At 43.3% G+C, this 15962-nt stretch overlaps 1 protein-coding gene across 1 annotated transcript in view; it reads right to left on the reverse strand.

Moving 5' to 3' along the window:
* The window catches only part of IGF2R (insulin like growth factor 2 receptor), a 164147-nt gene extending 153724 nt beyond the window's left edge, over positions 1-10423 (reverse strand). The window contains exon 1 of the mRNA XM_036768976.1: positions 10084-10423. Coding sequence (XP_036624871.1) covers positions 10084-10283 — 200 coding nt within the window. The 5' untranslated portion in view covers positions 10284-10423. The remainder of the gene's footprint in view (positions 1-10083) is intronic.
* Between the last annotated feature and the right edge of the window lie 5539 nt (positions 10424-15962).

Genomic DNA, 15962 nt, shown 5'->3' on the forward strand with positions numbered 1-15962 from the left:
GAAAAACTAAAAGGAAGCTGAGTAACTCTAAGAATCAATATTTATTCTAGAGAATAGCACCTCCCTCATAGGGAACATTACACACATTAAATGAGATCACTGTCAGTTGATTTTGAGGGTGGGATGGAGAATTTAGAAACAATTTTTTTTAAGCACCAGTAAAAGTTGTTTTGAAAAATAAGCAAATCCAGTGGCCTCTCAATCTTCATTTTCCTTGATTTCTATTTACCTTTTGATACTATGGAATTGTAGGGAAGAAAAACAGATCTGAAGTCAGATGACATGGGTTCAAATTCCACTTTACTACCTTCTGTGACCTTGGTCCACCCTCCTCCTGTGCCTCAATTTTTCTCATCTATTAAATGAAGGGTTGGTTTGGACAGCCTCTAAAACCCTTCCTAGCTGTAAATCTGTGATCCTACATATTCTCCTTCCCTCTTGAATATTAACAATTTTTAGAAAGCACAGGTCTGACCATGGCACCTCCTCTCCTATTCAAACTGGCTCCCTATTACCTCTAGGATCAAATCTAAAACCCCATTTGAAGCCCTTTTACAATCTGGCCCCATCCTATATTTCCACCTTTCTCACACTCTTTACTGCCCTCCCTACACACTACAATCCAGCTACAAGAGATTAACTTGCTGTTCCTCACACACTACAATCCATCTTGTGATTCCATGCCTTCATGCTGTCCACAATGCCTGAAATGCTTTCCTCCACTCCCTACCTTACCTGGTTTTCTTCAAGACTCAGCTCAAATCCCACCTTCTACAGGAAATCTCTTCCACTCTCCTTCATCTCTACAGCCAATCAACTGTCAAGTCTTGTTCATTCCATCCTCTCGTCTTTAATATCACATGGCCACCAGCCTAGTTCAAGCCTTCATCAACTCTCACCAGGACTATTGCACCAGCCTACTTTTACAATTACTCCCCTACACAAACTTTACAATCCAACACGAGCACTCTTATCTTCATACTTTGCTGTCCCCATGTCTGAAGTGTTCTCCCTCCTCACCTTTGCAGGATTCCTGGCTTCCTTTAAGACTTGGCTTGGGGCAGCTAGGTGGCACAGTGAATAGAGCACTGGCCCTGGAGTCAGGAGGACCTGAGTTCAAATCCGACCTCAGACACTTGACACACTTACTGTGTGACCTTGGGCAAGTCACTTAACCCCCCTCCAAAAAAGAAAATTTGGCTTCGATTCAACTTTCTGCAGGAGGTCTTTCTCAGTTACTTCTCCCCGAAAAGGCATCCCTGTGAGACACCCTTCCATCTGCTTTGTAGATCTCTTTTATGCGCATTATTTGTTTGCATGTTAGACTGTGAGCTCCTTGAGTGTCAAGACAACGTATGTCTTTCTTTCAGTAAACATTTAATAAGTGCTTGTTGGCTGACTAAGTGGACTGTTTGTCTCCTTTCTTCCTGTATCTCCCTTATCCAACCCGTCCTCACCCTTGACAATCTTTGAACAGTCTTTCTGGGCTTATTGTATGTTATTCCCCTTTATAAACTCTAAATTCCAGATAAATTGGCCTATTTGCTCTTTCTCAAGTCTCTATCTCCCACTTCTGTGCCTGTACAGGCTATCCCCCATAACTGATATGCACTCTCTCCTTATTTTAGAACCCTTATCTTTCTTCAAAAAACTCAGTTCAGATGCCTCTCCGCCTACGGCTTTCCTGATCACCTTAGTTTAAGGTGTTCTATCCCTCCTCAAAGTATCTTCTATCTATTGATCTGTTATACTCCTCTTCATCCGAGGATGAAAGTTTCTTGAGGCATTTTGTGCAAAGTAGGCTAAAATACTAGTTCAAATGGCAATTAATTGAATCTACATAATCACATCCAAATTACTTTCCTGTAACATAGAACCACCACCCTATTATTATTTTGTGCAGTATTATTTTAGAGGCAGCTAGGTGGTACGGTAGATAGTCACGAAGACCAAGGGAGCCAGCCTCAAATACTTAGTAGCTGTGTAACCCTGCACGACTCACTTAATCTTTGCCTGCCTCAGTTTCCTCAACTGTAAAATAAAGATAACAGTTGCACCTACTTTCCAGGATGTTGTGAGGATCAAATGAGATAATATCTATAAAAGTGGTTAGCACAGTTCCCTTGCTTGTTCCTTCCCTTTTTTCTCCACTGCTGCCCATCAAAAACCTCCTACCTAGTCAAAACTAGCCTGCTCTCCACACCTATAATGTTCTCTTCAGGCTCCATGTACTGGCTGTCCCCTTTAACTAGATACAGGGGTGGGGAACCTTCAGCCTATAGGCCACATGTGGCCGTCTAGATCCTCAAGTGTGGCCCTTTGACTGAATCCAAACTTCACAGAACAAAACCTTTTATTAAGCCCACAAGTTCCCCATCCTGAACTAGGATGTATGCCCTCCTCACACCCATTTTCTTACTACCTCTAGTTTCTTCCAGAGCTCAGCTCAAGTACTGCTTCCATGTATATATGGCCTTTCATGATCTTTCCCAGCTAATAGTGCTTCCTCCTCAACATTACCTTATGTACACACTGTCTTCTCCATAGAATGTAAGGTCCTTGAAAGCAGAGGCTGTTTCATTTTTTATTTATCTCCAGCACCCAGAACATAGACGCTAACTAAACACTTATAAATTGAGTGAGCCTTTGTTCAAAATGCTCTCCCCACTTTGCATGGAAAATCAGAAGACTCTAGTTCAAATCCCAACCCTACCATTAACTAGCTAGTCACTTAGCCTTACTGAGTCACCATCAGGGGACAGCACAGACAGTTTCTAAAGGTACCTTCTAACTCTAGCATTTCATGATTCTACTCAGCCCACACTGAATTCTCCTTCTCTGAAAACCTATTAAACTGTGTGGTACTGAATTATATACTAGTTTGGATTGGCCTAATTGTTAATCTTGTCTTCCTGACTAGTATATGCTCCTGACAATTAGAGACATTATACTTTTCCTTTTTTATCTCTAACCCCTCTACTACTCACTCCCCCACCACACACACAGAGCAAGTGTTTAGCATCCCGCTGATCACATAGCAGGCATTAAAGATACATGTTGCTTAGTCATTATCATTCTCTTCAAGGACACAGTATTTAGCAATAAAGACATTATTTACTTTTAAAAGATTAAAAACATTCAAAATGGCAACACAAAGTTAGGGATACTCTGGGAAACCTTTATTTTGACTTGTATTTCCCCCACCCCCAAACAGAGTCAAGTCCAGGTAACATGAGAACAAGTCAAAAAAAAGGGAGAATGTTAAGCTCGAAGAGAAGGCTCAGGAAAGAACATGACAACTATCTTCCAAGTTTCTGAAGGGTTGTCATTTGGAAGAGAATGAGACTTGTTCTGCTTTGTCCCAAAGGACAGAGCCAAGAACAACGTGTGAAGTTTCAAAAAGGCAAATTTATGTTTCATGTCAAAAAAAAATTTCTAAATAATTAGAGTTATCCACAAGTGTAACAGGATACTTCCAAAGGGCCTCAGGAGGCTCCCCCTCATTGACAGTCTTCAACCAAAGGTTAGTTACTTGGCAACTACATCATGGAAGCAGACTAAGAGGTCCCTTGCAGCTCTAAAATTCAATCATCAACATCTATTATTGATAAACTGGCCAGGAACATGGTTATGAGAACTCTTCTTCAGTAGCATCTTCCTTCCTTCCCACCACCACTGCAACCAGGGATCCGATATCCCTACCCCTCACCCAAACTGGCAATGCTGAGAGCCTCTGTATCCCCATAAAGAGCTTCAGCCTCCCAATATGAGGAGCAAAAATTACTCTCATCCTCCTCCACCTACCATCACTGCCAAAGACCAACTAGCTCTCACACATCTTCCCTTACCAATGCCCTAGAGTTCCTGGCTCACCTTCCAATACCTCCCTCCTCCCCAACCAGAGCCCCTCAGGGAGCCCCTGCTGCAGTCTCCCCTCCATTACGGGGTTCACCTCTCTATACATTATAGAGATGGAGAGAGTGAATCTCCTCTCACTACTGAAGGAATCTGTTCCTACAGTTCAAGAGTGAGGAAATGTTTATCAGTATTAACCACCTACTATGTGCCAGGCACTGTACTAAATGCTGCTGAAGGTTCACCCAGTTCCCAGCTGTAGGCAAGACCTATTTTCCTCCACAGGAACTTATAGTTCTATCAGTAAAGCTCAATTACAGCATGAGAACACAAAGAAGGTGAGACTGCGCAGGTTAGCCAAGTTCGGAGAAGTTGTCCCAACAGGGTAAATAGGTACTGAAGTATTAGATTACAAACCAAGAGGTCTGTCTTAAGAAGCTGGAGAAGGAAAAGTTTAAAACCAAATACTAGAGAAGAACTAAGGCCAACCTTCTGGAGCAGAACAGCTTTGTGGGATGACAACAGATATAAATAAGTACTGGCCAGCTCCATGAACTTAACAAATGAGGGACTGGCAAAACCAGTCCTGTCCATAACATGGGCAAGCCATAAGGGGCTCCCAGGCTCCAAGTTTTCAGGGCACTCAGGTGTATTATATATTCTCTTAACCAGAGGGCATGCTGGGGGCTGAGCAGTTATAACTCTCCCTTCTTCTCCTCCCCTGCCTAGTCTTACCTGGGCATTTCCTCTTCTCCCAAGGACTAGGTATTTCCTTTACATGCAAGACATGCAATATTATGTGTATAACACAAAATAACAACTCTACAAATGAGGGGAAGATAGGGACTTCTTGGCTGTATGGTTTCTGGAGTCATACAAGACATGTCTGACCTGAAAGGCCTGCCCAACCAAGGCTAGAATTCCCAGCCTTTGGGGAGTAAGAATTCAGCCAGTCAGCCTAAAGGTGCAATGAGTATGTACAGAAAGGGACAATTCAGGGACCATTTAGGAAGCAGCGTATTACTGAAGTGCTATAAACTCTGGATATCTCCTCCCTTTTCCTCCCCTCCTACACAATTTTCATTTCAACCCACACACAGCTAGGTTGTGGATCATCAGCCCCAGCACACCTGACTGAAAAAAATATATTTTATAATCTCAGAAAATATAGTATTATCCATTCTTCAATATCTAATTCAAGTCCTCATCTTCTGTATGAATGCTACAATAGAAAGATTAAAAATATGGAAGTCAGGAGAAGTGAAGTCTAATGCCAGCTCTACCATTTACTTACTCCAAGTAAGGCAACAGAAGAGGACTACAGGGTAACATGGGCACTAATGAGTGATTGTAACTCTGAGAGAACATATATACTAAGTGCCAAGCAATTTACCTAGCTTTTAGAATGTATTAATAAACTGGGAACAGATTATAAATGACAAGTTGCAGAAACAATTCAAGCATTTGCAGAGTTTAAGATACCTTTTCCACCCATAGTCAGTAGTTTGAGGGAGAGGGAACCAGTGCAAGTATGAATATTTTAATGTCAACAATAAACGCTGTACCACCATACCAAACAGCTGCCTTACCACATCCTGCTTTAGCAGTACAGTAAACACTCAGCACTGCCACCTGGATTAAAAAACCTGATCTGATCACATTCTTCAAAAATATACTGCAGTTTAAAAATTCTTAGTTGTTCTACACCCTGAAGGTCACACATTTCTTAACAGAATCAAAATATTATACAGGCATGAAATATGTGTATTAGAGCAGGGGAACATGGAGCAGGACAAAATGTGTGAATTTATACATTGTAAAGCAACTTTAACAAACTTCAGCACTCTGATCCATGGAAATGATCCCTCATTTCCAGAGGACAGAAGATGAAGCGTGTTCTCATTGCTTGTCAGGAAGGTGATGGAATCAGAATGAGACATACATTTTTAGACATGGTTAATTAGGGAATTTGCTTTGACTATGCATATTTGTTATAAAGTTTTTATTTTTCTTCTTTTTTAGTGTTCAATAGAGGGGAAAAAGACAAAATAAATACTTGGTAACTGAAAAATAACAAAATTAATTTTTGAAAAAAATGGTGTATGTATCCAAAGCTAAGGGAAAGGAGAGATAATAATCACTATAGTAAATATAGAGAAGCCATACAATTTAAAATGAGAACAAACCTGAGGCATCGTCTTAGTTATATCCCTCATTTAACAGGTGAGAAAAATATAGGAAGTCAGTGCCAACAGGTCATCACCAAAGCAAGTTAATCTTTAATTACCATTCTGTTTTGAAGGTTGCCTTTTATTTAAAATGGATAACCCTTGACTTTCACAGTTATATTCCCATAACCCCAGGGCCTATTACAAATAATGTAGACTAAATATGCATTCAATTCTTTACAGCTGAGGGGTGGAAAAATGTCAGAAGGCTAATATGATTGCTGTTTTCTTTTTCACCTTAGGTGGACTTGCAGAAAAGCATAAACACCTCTCCCTCTAATACACTCTAAGATTACAATAGCAGATCTTACCCAATTTATTTAATATTTTTAATAACTTTCATTTCTTTTAACTTTCACTATTACTTTCATTTTGAACACTTTAATAAAAGTATTATCTACAGCACAGTTTGATCTGTAATCTAGGCACAAGTGTGATTGCAACCAGAAATCTTTAAAGATAAAAAAAAATATACTTCCTACTTAACTGAAACATTAGCAGAGTATGAGCTAATAGACTCATGTGACTATCACAATGTAACACCAAGTGTCTCATTTACCAGAGGCACAAGGTACTATCACAATGTAAAACCCAATGTCTTATTCACCAGAGGCACATGGTACACCGCTTTACCCTTAAAATCCACCTATAAACTTACAAGACAATGAATAAAATTATCAGGCCTGAGCGTTCAAAGTTATTAGCATATTCTCAAATTCAAACTCTGAATGTTCATCTGAGTGAACAAGTCTTAAGTAGTTTTGTGGGGGGTTTCTCTTTTCTACAGATTACAATATCTTTTTTTTTGTCCATCTCCTTTGAAGTCACAGAATCACAGGGGAAGGGGCCTCAGAGATGACTGGGCCTGACCTTTTCACTAGACTAAGAAGAAAACTGAGGTCCAGAGAACTGAAGTTATTGCCCAAGGTTGCCCAGCTGATAAGTAACAAAGTTGGGCAATTTCTTCTAAGTTTGAGGCTCCTGTCACTATGAACCCAATGATACCATGATCTTGCTTCAGAAGTCATCCTATTTAGTATTTCAGGGATCTCTTCTGTAAAGTACATTATGCATTTTAGTGCCAGCAACAAGCTACTCCTCTATATGCTAACATAAGCTCAATAAAATGGTGGCCCTCTCTGTAGTATTTTTGCTACTCTTTCTAAAATAGAAATCAGTCAAACAAAAATATCTTAAGCTCCTACTACATGCTAAGCATTTTGCCAAGTGCTGGGGATCCAAAAACAAAAAGCAGTCCCTGTTCTCAAGGAGCTCACAGTGTAATGGCGGAAATAACATATAATCAACTATGTACAAAGAAGATGGACGCAAGATAAATCAGAAATCGACAGAGTTAAGGAGGATCAGGAAAGATTTCTTGTAGAAGGCAGGATTGAGAGCTCCTACAAGTACTAACTTCATGGGTGCTCGGTTAAAAAAAAAAATTCAACAACCAAAATTTTAGTAAGCATTTATTGTGAGTGAGGAACTATGCTAGAGGACAAATATGAATAGGGATTCTACCTGGGATGCCATCAATGCAGAGTACTCCCTGGTGGAGCAAATTCTATCTACCAAGTCTAGTCAGCAACTTCTCTGCAATTTTTAATCTTAGAAAGCTCACTAGAACACTGATAAATTAAGTGACCTGCCCAGGATCACATAGCCAATACATGTAGGGAGACAGGGCTTGAACCTAGGTCTTCCAAGGCAGTTAATTCCCTATCCACTACACCACAGCCGCCCCTTAAGAAAGTGAGCCAACTAGCCAAACCAAAAAAGAAGAGAAATAGTCCTTTCCCTCAAGGAACTTACATTTTAAGGAGTAATACATAGCCATAGATAAGTATATACCGGCTCAATTATGAAGCACAATTCTGGAAGGAGGATGCTACTATCGCCATTTTACAAATAAGCAAACACCACATACAAAAAAAAAAAAAACACACACACACGCAGGGAGGGACTAACAACTGGAGAAATAAGGAAAGACCTTTTGTAGGATATGGACTTGAACTGAGCCTAGAAAGGAGCTATGGGTCCCAGGAGGCTGTAGCATAGTCTTTACTGGCAAGCAGTTTATAATCCACTAGGGAGGGAGGCAATAGCAACATAAATAAGTATACAATACAGGATCTAACAAGCATTCATAAAATTTCTATTATGTTCAGGGCTGCAAACATAGGCAAGCAGATTCAGTACAGAATGTCTATGGAGATTCAAGAAGGGAGGAACCACTTCTAAATGAGAAGGATCTCAGCTGAAAGCTTTAAGATCCCAGAAGGAAGGAAAAGATGATATCAACTGATTGAAATGAAGGAAGCTATTCCAAGACAAGAGATGGTCCAAAAAAAAAGACACTGTACTAAGAGAGGCCAGGATAGTATCTGGAAATGAGTAGTGGTACAATCTGGCTGGAACACAGCCTGTAATGGGTAATACTGGGAAAAGAAAAAGGATAAAAAAGGTAGGTAGGAGCCAGCTAATAGAGCTTGACTACCAATATGCATTAACGCCTAACGTAAGTTTAGAGTAAAAGTTCTGCTAGATTGCAAAGACTGGGTCTTCTATATCTTTGTATTTTGCTCAGTCCCTAGCACTGTCTTTATATTTACATCCAGCCTTCCATCTCCTTTTCAAATAACAGAATCACAGAAGTGTACCTAGTTGCACACAAAGGGTGCTCAATAACCATTTGGGGAATAAAAAAAAAATGGATCTTACTCATTCAGTCTCATTTGTGGGTTCAACTACATATAGCCTTTCGGAACTCTTCATACTACTTTGTTTTTATGAGAGGGGTTTTTTTTTAAATCTGTGTTTCACTGTTTATTTTACATAGCCCCAAGAAATATGATTTAAAGGTCCACCCAAAAGGAAGATCTACCAATATACAGTCATTTAATATCACACAACAGATGCAGCAATAATACATCTGTGGTTCCTGGGGCAAATAGACCCTAAGTGGAATGAATAATCCTCCTCATCTAAGGAAGTGACTTATCGACCATGATGCAAGAAAATAGCTACCAGTTGGGTAAAGGGTAATTTCTGAAAGGCAGAGTTCGGATAGATTGATTCCTCCCTTCCTGCCCTCCCTCACCCATTTCACACCTAGGGCAGGAAACCCACCAGTTACTTGAGAAAAAAAAAAATCCATGGTGCAATAGGCAAGTGAAACAAAAAGCAGCTATTACGAATTTGTGATGGGGGAACTTGGTCTGTCTTAGGAGACTCACTAGGAGAGCCTCTACTCAAGAACCTCGAAAAGAAGTTTCTATCTTCCTTCTCCACACACACACACACACACACACACACACACACACACACACACACACGCCCCTTCTACTAGCCGCCTCCTCCTCCCTTCTTCCCACTCCTACACACACCCCTCCCCTCTCCTAGCCTACCCTTTCCTTCTTCCCACCCCCTCCTACACATACACGCGCACACCCTTCCCTTCGCCTGGCCTCCCCCTTCCTTCTTCCCACCCCTCCTACTCACATACACATACACATACATACATACATAAACACACACACACGCACACAAAGAAACAACTTTCCCAGATGCACCGTGATGCAAAGCAGGGACTAGCCAGCAGCCGCCTGTCATCCAGATGGGCCACGGCAGCCGGGCGAAAGTGCCCCTCCGCCCGAACACAAAGCAGCCCCGCACTTAATGACAGCCACAAGTGGTCAGGGCCCCAGGGCTGCTAGTTCCAGCACTCCGCCTCCTCCCCAAGCCAGGTGAAAGAAGCCCTCGGGGTTCGCCCTCCTCCCCCCCCCCCTCCCGAAAGGTTACAACTTAAAGGAAAAAAAGAGTAGCAAGCCCCGGCAGGGCCCGCAGCGGGGGAGGGGGGAGCGCTCCCCGCGCCCCCACCGCCCCCGGGCAGCAGGAGGGGGGGCTGGCGGAAAGGTGGAGGAGGAGGGAAGCTCGGGAGACGTCGCCGCCGCCGCCCTGGAAGCAGGCCCCCACCCACCCCCCCGCACCTCCCTACCTGCACAGCTCCGGGAACTCGAAGCTCTGGGCCTCGGCGACCTCTCCGGCGGCAACGAGGAGCAGGAGCAGCAGCAGCAGCGGCGGCGCCGGCGGCAGCGGCCGAGGCAGACGCCGAGTCCAGGGCCGCAGGTGGGCGCTGGGCGCCGGGGCGGCGACGGCGCTGGCGAGGGCGGCAGCGGCGGTGGCGGCGCCTCCCATCGTACTCAGGGCTCCGGCCGGGCTGGGGACTGGATGCGCGGGCGAGGGGCTAGCGGCGCGCGGCGGCTCCGGGCTGCTCCCGGGTCATGCTCGTGCCGCCAAGGCCGGAAAGGGAGGGAAGGAGGAAAAGGAGGAGGAGGAGGAGAACGCAGATCCAGCGGCTGCGGCGGAGACCCAGTAACTGCGCGTCACATGACCCGCAGCCTCCCGGGCACCGCCCCCACCCCTTCGCCTCCTCCCCCCTCCCCTGTCCCCCCTCCCTCCTCCCCAGCAGCCTCACATGACCGCCTTGTTCAGGTGATCCTCGCGCTGCCCTCGCTCGTGCTGGGCCTCCCTGGTCACGTAGGGGTGGGGCACCGGGGACCAGGGGAGAGGTCGTGGGCTGCAAGGCCGCGTCGGACCCTGCACCTGGTCACCGCCGGCATCCAGGTCGGGGCCTCGCGGGCGGAACGGCGTGCCTGCCTAGCTTCTGGGAAGTAATAACCCCAGGCTTCCCAGGATGCCTCACGGACGCCGGACTAATGGGCTTCTATGGCCCGGCTTCCCAAGTGAACGGGAGCCGGTGCTTTTGTTACCTCCCGCGCCCGTAAAGTTTGAGGCGTTGTTTGGGGGGCTTGGGGTCCTTCTAGCACCTATCCCCAGGGATGTACTGAGGAGGAGATGAGCTAGCTTATGGAAACCTTAAAGCGCCCCGTAAACGCTCCCCGTTATGATTTTTTTGTATCAACAGTGCCCGCCACGCAGCCGGCTCTAATGGATCGGCTGGATCCCTTCACCTGTAGCCACTGCGTGCGGGTACATACAAATGTCCTGGAAATCCAAGCTCCTCAAAGGGACCCTGGTTCTTTCATCAGACAGTTACTGAAAGCCTACCTTGAAGAACAAATGGAGAACAGAATCAGGAATCCGAAAGATAATATTAGCGCACGGTTATGTGTTACCTGTGTGATAATGGGCAAGATAGCCATTATCTCCATGAACCCAGGCAAGTCACTTAATCTCTTTGGGCTTCTCCTCATCTATCAAGATGAGATAAATGGCCTCTCAGTGTTCTTCCAGTTTTAAAAATGAGGTTACAAATTCTTAAAAGATACAGTTTAGCAGAAATTAATGTGAAGCCCTACAACTGAGTTTTTAAAAAACAGCTTCATAAGTCAAACATAAGAGAGACAGCATAGAGGTTTTTTTCAAGTGAAAAAGATCTGGAGATTTTAGTGGACTGCCCACCGAGTCAACAGCATGGCATGTTAGCCAAAAATATTGATGTGAGCTTAGGCTTCAATGACAGAAACAGTATCCAGAACAGGAAAGCTAACAGTGGTTGGTCTACCCTGTTCAAATAGTATCCTGGATTATTGTGTTCAACAAACAATTCAATTTAATAAGCTTGTACTACTTAAAGCCATATTAGGGAAAAGAGAAGGCACATTTTTGGGTTAAGGCAGCAATAACACGAAAGAGAAAAGGCATTGCTGCTCCACTGTTATTTTGCTTCTGTTTCCATGCCAATGGGAATGATCTTTGAACCAGAAAAGAGAATAAAAAATGGATATCGAGGGGAGGTTAATGGCCAAGATAAGGAAGGAAGGTGTGTGATAGCACCTAGACATCCTTGATGAGTTTGTCACCTGATCCAGATAAACAGCTTGACACCCAAAGAATTGGCAAATGTTATTGCTGAACCATTGTCAGTGAACTTGGAGAGATCTTAGAAAATGGGAGAGATAACAAGAATTAAAGAAAAGCAGCAACAATTGTTGCTTCAGCCTCCAGCTTCACAGTGAGGCCAGGAGCGGGGCATGGCCTGTTTCTACATATTTAGGTATCTGAGGGAAATGGAAGTGTGAATTAGAAAAGGCTTTGAGGTGTGGTAAAGGACACCTGTTGGATCATGTTTTATTGCTTGGTAGAACTTTTAAAAAGAGCAGATTCGTGTCCTTGTGGCTTTTAGTGCTTCTGGTGTTTTTTCTCTTGTTAACTGGGCTGGAGTGTGAGGAGGCAGCAGCAACACTGAGAGATGTCTCAAGCATTTGACCATATGGGAAGCCTGAATCAGGAAATTTTCCTGGGAGCTAGTTCATAGAATTACCAAGCAAATGACAGGCCCGTGGGCTTTCAATTGTATTAGTTAAATAGGACTTAATCTAAAGTTCAGTTAAAATGTTTGGAGGAGAGCAAGTTGTCTGAGTCTGACTCCAGGGGAGTCTGGTGCTTCAGCTTCAGAAGTGGAATGAGAGGAGATACTTGTAGACCATTGAGAAGCTAACAAAAAGGACCTTTATTTAGCCTGTGGCATGGAAAGGGTACTCGGCAAAGATATAGTATTGATTCAGTTGAACACAGCTTCCCTGTTTCCATGTTGGCTATGAGTACTCTCTCAGAGTAACTCTTGCAGGCTGGCTCTTGTACTTGAGCAACCAGGAAACTATGTCAGTGGCCCAAGCCTTAGTCCCATGAGCCAATTAAGTCTCGAGGATATTTTCAATTCCTCTTAAGGAAAAATTAACCTAAAGTACAAGGCAGATATTTCCCCTACCACAGAGACTATGTTGAGTAGGAAAGAGATATTTAGATTCAACATATAAGGGCAGTGAGCCAAGTGTATTATGAATTATTATAGGGATATCTGTGTAATCCCCTCTTTGGGTTATTCCCCAACTCATAATCTTAGATTGAATAGCCTGGGCAACAAACTACCCAAGCTTCAAGTTACTCTGTGGATTCAGACTCTTGGAACTATAGGTCACAAGTTGCACTAACAGGTCTACCCTTCTACTAGTTAGCCAGAGAACACAACAAGCTCAAAGCAAAGGTATTTATTAAAATGGCATGTTAAAAAAAATAGCAGTAAAAACATGTCCCCATAAACCTGGGGCTCACTCTTGAATAAATACATCTAGTTATCAGTAAGAAAACTTCTTACTCAGAGAGGTAACAGGTAGAGAGGTATATATATGGAACACATGTGACTAAGGTATATTCCAGGAGAGCCAACTCACTCCTCTGATGCTGCAGGGCAGAAGGGCCACAAGTGTTTTTATACTTTTCTTTCTGACTGACTTTGATCTCTAAGTTTCCACTGGGTGCTATTCTACTAGTCCCTGCTAGACATTGCTTCTCTGGATGCTGCTTTTTTTGGCTGTGGTCATGACTTCTTCAAGCTTCTGACTTGGCTGAAATCCTTCATAGTTTTCTGCTTCAAGTAGGACACTGCACAGGAACCATGTCAACTGTCTTCTTCCTTCTCCAAGGAGGACACATTAAGAATTTTCTCCCTAGAACAGGAGTTTTTAACCTAGGATATGGGAACTTGTTTTTAAAAGATATTATGAAAACTGGGCCTGGAATCAGAAGACCTGAGTTCAAATTTGGCTTCAGACACTTACTAGCTATGTTTGCTTCAGTCTCCTCAAGGGTAAAACGGGGATAATAATAGCATCTACCCCCGAGAGTTGTGAGGATCAAATGAGATAATTTTTGGAAAACACTTAACACAGTGCCTGATACATAGTAGGAGCTATATAAATGCTGGCTATTGTTATTAATGTTATTATTGTTACATAATTGGTTTCCTTTGTAAGCCTATATATTTTATTTTATACATTTAAAAACATCATTGTGATAACAGGTCCATAGGCTTTACCTGACTAATAAAAGGGTCATGTCATGATGCAAAAATGTTAAGAACTCCTGCTCTAAAAGATCTAATACTTGGAACTCAAATGAAAGAACTCTTGAACTTGGAGTGAACCATAAGGGAATTCTCAAAACTGGTACTTCCCTGGAAATCTTCCCCTTTTTGCCTCTGTCCAAAGAATTCCAAATTCTCCCTCCTCTGCATGGAAGACCATAGTTCAGGAAGTAATGTCCTCAGACTCTCCTCTCAAGCTTTGTGTAAACACATCTCCTGCAGAATGTGTTTTTACTGTAAGATTCAATTGACAATGTAATGGGAGAAGGAAGAGAGATTACTTCCCCTCTCACCCCCCAACCCAGGTTGCCAAATTTTCCAGGAGACACAAGGGAAAAGATGAGAGGCAAACTCTTTGGACCTGACTCTTGCTTTTTAAAAACCATAAAAGATAAAGCCAATCCCTCGGCCAGCCAACAGGTGGACATTCCCTCTGTCGTGTCAGTTACTTTCACCCAGTGGTGAATGCCTTATAATTGTTCAGACTCATTGAGGAATGTCTTCAATTTGGTCAGTGTTTTGCAATGGCCCTTATGTGATTGTAGAGTTGTTTACGGTTATTTAAGAGAATTCCTAAATACCTCCTTTATAGCCTTGCCCCTATATAGGCCCCCAGAAGCATAAGGGAATTTAATTTAATTTAGGTTTGGAAGATTCGAAAAACTAGTGCTATCTGGTATGTGTAGAGAGAATGAGCTCATAGCTCAAGGACAGAGACATCCTTGTTTTGCACAAGCCCAACTGAGTGAGCTGGTACAGCTCAAATTTGGAGTGTCACCTGATAGCTTACCAAGATATAGCACTCTGAGAGGCTACTACAGGCATACTCCCTAGTGCCAGGGGAACAGCTGTCGTATGAGGTACTGTTTAGCAACTTTGGTACCCCAGGCAATCACCACCAGAGGAAGCATGAAATGTGCCCTAAAATTAACTTAAGACAAACATAGTTGAAGAGAAAGGAGACCTGTTAAGAGATGCCTCAGAAGTCAAGACACAGTCCCCTATCAAGCCAGAGACTCAAGGAAACAGTAAAGCACTACTGGGGAGGCTGCTGCTGAAGGAGGGAGAAGGGTATGGCCTGGTTGGGAAAGGGCCTGAATGTGGTTTGGGAAGACTTCTAGCACCTACTCTCTGCTAGCGTGCTTTCACCTTTGTTGCTACAAGTGGATTTTATACAACTTCTTGACTTACATATGTTAGATTCCTTGGATGTAATCCAAGATGGATGGATAGAGTAGAAAAGAATCCCTAGGCAGCTCTTTGAAAAAGATTTGGAGGTTTTAGTGGACTGCGACCTCAACATGAGTCAGCAGTGTTGTGGCAGCCAAAAAAGCTAATGCTAATGAGATCTTGGGATGCATTAAGAGAAGCAGAGCTTCCAGGAATAAGGAGGTGATGGTCTCTATGGATCCTGCCTCAGTCAAAGCACATCTGGAGTAGCACAGTTCTGGGCACTATGTTTAATAAGGACATCAACAAGCCAGAGAGTATCCAGAGGAGGACAACAAGGATAGGTGAAAGGCCTCGAGTTTGTCATATAAGGATACATGAAAAGGACTAAGTTTCCCTTAGGGAAGAGAAGGTTTAGGGGCAGACATCTAGCTGTCTTCAAGTATTTGATGAGCTATTGTGTAAAAGAAATTGTTTTGTTTGGTCCCAGAGGACCGACAAGGAGCAATAGGTGAAAACTACAAAGGGGCAACTTTTGGCTTGATGTTAGGAAAAACTCCCTGACAATTAGAAATGTCCAAAAGTGAGTGGGCCACCTCTAGAGGTGGTGGGTTGCCCCAGGTTGGAGATCTTTGAGCAGAGGCTGGCCACTTGTCAGGTAAGTTATAGAAAGGATTCTTTTCCTGCTGTGGAGTGGTCCAGTTAGCCACTGAGATCCCTTCCAACTCTGGAATTCTAGGTTCTTAAGATTTTGTGATTCTGTTATTTGCAGACAGATGTAGTTTTGCAGCAGCATCCCTCAAATCATATCTCATAGA

Source organism: Trichosurus vulpecula, chromosome 7, assembly GCF_011100635.1.
Source record: "Trichosurus vulpecula isolate mTriVul1 chromosome 7, mTriVul1.pri, whole genome shotgun sequence".
Lineage (NCBI taxonomy): Eukaryota > Metazoa > Chordata > Mammalia > Diprotodontia > Phalangeridae > Trichosurus > Trichosurus vulpecula.